Source organism: Drosophila nasuta, chromosome 3, assembly GCF_023558535.2.
Source record: "Drosophila nasuta strain 15112-1781.00 chromosome 3, ASM2355853v1, whole genome shotgun sequence".
NCBI lineage: Eukaryota > Metazoa > Arthropoda > Insecta > Diptera > Drosophilidae > Drosophila > Drosophila nasuta.
The window spans coordinates 21,197,776-21,201,589 of NC_083457.1; the positions used below are offsets into that span (position 1 = coordinate 21,197,776).

The 3,814-nt window shown below is 43.5% G+C and overlaps 1 protein-coding gene across 1 annotated transcript; it reads right to left on the bottom strand.

The window, feature by feature from the left end:
* Nucleotides 1-166: 166 nt before the first annotated feature.
* On the bottom strand, nt 167-2,959 carry LOC132793751 (pleckstrin homology domain-containing family M member 1). The gene is made up of 6 exons (XM_060803823.1): nt 2,751-2,959; nt 2,180-2,679; nt 1,435-2,121; nt 1,211-1,374; nt 628-1,150; nt 167-560 (listed from the first exon to the last, which is right to left on the bottom strand). Exons 1-6 carry the CDS (start codon nt 2,878-2,880, stop codon nt 417-419), a joined length of 2,148 nt encoding a protein of 715 aa, XP_060659806.1. The 5' UTR covers nt 2,881-2,959; the 3' UTR covers nt 167-416.
* Nucleotides 2,960-3,814: the final 855 nt, after the last annotated feature.

A 3,814-nucleotide genomic window follows, 5' to 3' on the forward strand; every position in this document is an offset into this window, starting at 1 on the left:
TATTAATAAATTTAATGAAAAACATTGCAAAATTCAAAAGTCGTTTTTCTCTAGTTGGACACTCTGGTTTGATATTTCTTGGGTCTATAAAATGAGTTAATTTAGTTGCTTAATTGAACTTTATCATCTGTTAATAAATATATCTATATCTATGTTAAAAATCCAAGATATTGAACTATTAAATGCGGTTGTCATTTATTTCGTTACACAATTAAGCGCATAAATATATAGCCGTGAGTATAAACAATAATTATTTGAGCAGGCGTAAATACCGGCAATAGGACATACACATATTCATATATAAATATACCAATAACAATTGTAAGCTTAACTAAATTTGTAGTATAATTAAATCCGTTTTTGGGGGGAAACAATGTAAACAATCGCACTTTGTTGCTTACAAACTAAATGGCCCTCTAATTACTTTGATGCTTGAGCTTTAAATCCTGCACAGCCTCCTGCAGTGGTTGATCCTCACGCTTACGACGACGCTCGCATCTGGGGCATGGCTGGTGTTCGTTAAGGCACTCGGCATGGAACACAGCTCCACAAGTGAGGCACTGAGAATATACATATACAGAAATATTCGAATTATTGTAAAGAGGAAGGAGAGTTCTGTTGGCTCACCCGAAACGTTGTTGCTATGTGAAACGGATAGAGCACTCGTGGACTCTTGCACATCTCACAGATGAAACCCTTCAGCTGACATAGACGACACTTGAGCACATGTGATTCGCCCAGCTTGAAGGCCTTCTGCAGTTGCTGACACAGCACACCGCGTTGTATCAGTGCCAGATCAGCAATGGAGTATTGGTGTATGTGCTCATAAAGATATTCGCGGCCACAGAAATGATTCTGCAGCAGTTGAATGCTGGCTGGAGCACAAGTGTACAAATAGGCACGTATGAAATTTAAGCGGATGCGTAGTGACTGCAATTCCGCCATGGCCTCGGAGGCAAAGTAAATGCTTGGATTAAGCAGCTGCATGTCCAGAAAGGGCTGTGAACGGAACTCCGCGAGAAAGGTGGCAGCATGTTTGCTGACACTGTACTTGCGGAAATCCCAGTTGTAGATGATGCGAGCAGGAATAAGTTGAATTTCCGACTCCATGCAACCGTTGCAGTAGTAGCTGCCACTAAATGCGCAAACTCTGCAAATATAATGGGAAAGTTAATCGAAGATTCTAGTTTAATTCTTGCAGGTGGCTCACTGGAAATTGTTGTCGCCAATGCCAAGTGGATGCTGACAGCCACGGCAAAGAAAGCCCTGCGCATTTAGTCCAGGCTCGCGAGGCAGCTGGCACAATTGTGCCACCATTTGTTGCAGCTCTGCCATATCAAAGTTGGACGTAATCAGCTCAAAGTCCGAGTTGGTCTGTAAATAGCAAATGAGTACACACATTCAATTATTACGCATTACGTTTTCATGACTTACGTCCAGCGATTGCAGATCACTCAAGTCGTCAGCTTGAAGAGATTCAGCTTCGCGTTGCTGCTGCGGCTGCTGTGCCACATTCAATGTGGATGCACTGGCGCGAAACTTTTCCCAGATCTGTGACCAGCCAGCGCCATCCTCGCGATTGTTCTCATGCTTACGCAGCAGCGCATTGTAGCTGCAACGCTCTGTATTAGGGGAACGCAAACTGACGGAGCTGGTCATGCTTACAGAGCGCTGAAAGAAACGTGAAGCGGATACTTCATCGGTGGGCGAATTTGCATCCAAATCACCAGACCAAGATGTTTGCATTAGATTGGTCAGCGAATTGCTGCCATGTGGCAGCTCAGCGAATGTTTCCTCAATGTGTCGCATGGATCGCTTTCGCACGCGTTGCTTGCTGCTCGAAGCTGGCTCAGCGTTGGCTTCATCGGCTGTGCTTGCTGCTTCTGCTGCCTGTGGCTGAGTCTTCTCCTCATCAATGATGTCCATTTCATCCACCTTCTGCATGAACAAGTCCAGCATCTCGTGCTGATTGAGATCTGCATTGCCAAAGTGTCCGCCCCGAGTGAAGGGGCTATTGGAAATGGATTCCGAGAAGAGTTCATTGGTCTGCAGGGGTTGTGGCGTGGGAATAGCCACGATTTCCGTAACCAATGAGCTGGCCACATCCACTCCACTGCTGATCTGTAAGAGATGTGCACGATTAGTCAAGCGGTTCTATGTATTTCTTTCCTCTACGCACTGGACACGATTTGAGCGCTGGCGTCCACAAATCAGACAATTGCAGAGCATAGTCGGGCCATTGATTCAACAAACTGGAGTTGACTGGCAAATCGAAGCCAACATATGCCTCCAGACTCTCCATAATCTTGGCCGCCGTCTCTAAACCTTCGGCGTCCTTCAGCAGCGCCGTATTCTTATAGTACGGCTTCAAGGCCGAACCATTCTTGCGCATGTTATTCAAGTAGGCGGAGAATACACAATCGTTGAGCGACTGTCGCACCCAAGCACGGCATTGTCCAATCTCCGAGGTGATCTGGCTCAAGCCCTGGATCTGTTCGATCACCTGCTTGTGCATGAACACCATTGCTGGTGACCAAAAACTGGGCTCTGGGCGTCGCTCCACATCGCCTGCAATCACATTGATGGTGGCCCACAAAAACGAGTCCTTGAGGCCGTGCAGAAAGACTGCTTCCAATGTGGTGCATAGTGCACTTGTTTGTTCACACAATCCAAGCACCTCTGCATAAGTAATAGTTCATGAGTGATTCATTCTTTGTCTATTTATTTATTTGCAACAAATTGCGACTTACCCAATCCTTTCTGCTTGACTTCGAATTCGATTTCTCGCGCATTCTCGTTGAGTGTGTTGATCAACGCCTCTTTTATGACATTCTCACGCTTCGACGAAAAATTGTTTAAGCTGCGAAAGAGAGCGCTCATTTGTTATTGTTGTTGTCCTTTGATTTATCGCTGATTTTTGTTTGCTGCTTTTTGTCTGTTGATTTTTTTTTGGGGCAGAGACAATCAGCTGTTGACCAGGGCTGGAGAATCAATCGAATCTATTCATGGTTATCAAAGTGTTATTTTTGTACGTACATCCTGCTAAGAAAGAAATATAATTAAGAAAAAAAAACAATTAATTGAAAATTTAAATACACAAGTTCATTATAAGTGGTTAAATTGTTCCGCTTAGCAGTTGAATCAGCTCAGACAATCGAACCACTCGTTAACTATTATTTAATGTTATCGAACGCTTGGGCTCTTGTGACGTCACTGAGACCAGTTCGTGTTCGTAACGGAAATTTTGAATTGCAACGTAATTGTAAAATGTACATTGTTGGGTTGATCACGTAAGCGGAGCTTCAGTTCCGTTTTTGCGTTATTTGTATTTTGAAACCCGTTCTGGTTATTCTTGACTTTCTTCTTCTATGTGTGAATGCTCGATTATGAGAATAAAATAATGAAGAAAAAAAGACACACACGAAAAACCCACGCAAATGAATAACCACAAAGTCCGCGTGCTCGTCAACTAAGACTAAGCATTAATGACTTTTGATGCCTTGGGGCATTTTGTTTCAGCAAAATCGACACCATTTGTCGCATTTATGATATTTATATGACTCAACACACAGATCGAGGAATTTCTATCAAGCATCTGCAATAAATTTTGGCTCGTCAATGTAAAATGCGACTGTTGTAAATGGAAGACACAATTTTGCATATGAATAGAGTGCAGGCCTCAATCCCGACTTGTCCAAAAGGCTGTGCACGTACCCAGTTAAAAGTCAGTCTGTCAGTTCGTCTGTCGCTTAATATTAAGACGAAATTTGTGTTAAGGTCAGGGTGACCAACAAAAGCTTATGCTGTCATTGTT

Bases quoted from the DNA above. Each gene is read 5' to 3' on its own strand.
- LOC132793751 (XM_060803823.1), bottom strand. From the start codon at position 2,880: ATGAGCGCTCTCTTTCGCAGCTTAAACAATTTTTCGTCGAAGCGTGAG. The intron at 2,122-2,179 runs GTGCGTAGAGGA...CATCTCTTACAG, and splicing joins CAGCGCTCAAATCGTGTCCA to ATCAGCAGTGGAGTGGATGT. The intron at 1,375-1,434 runs GTAAGTCATGAA...TGCTATTTACAG, and splicing joins GTGATCTGCAATCGCTGGAC to ACCAACTCGGACTTTGAGCT.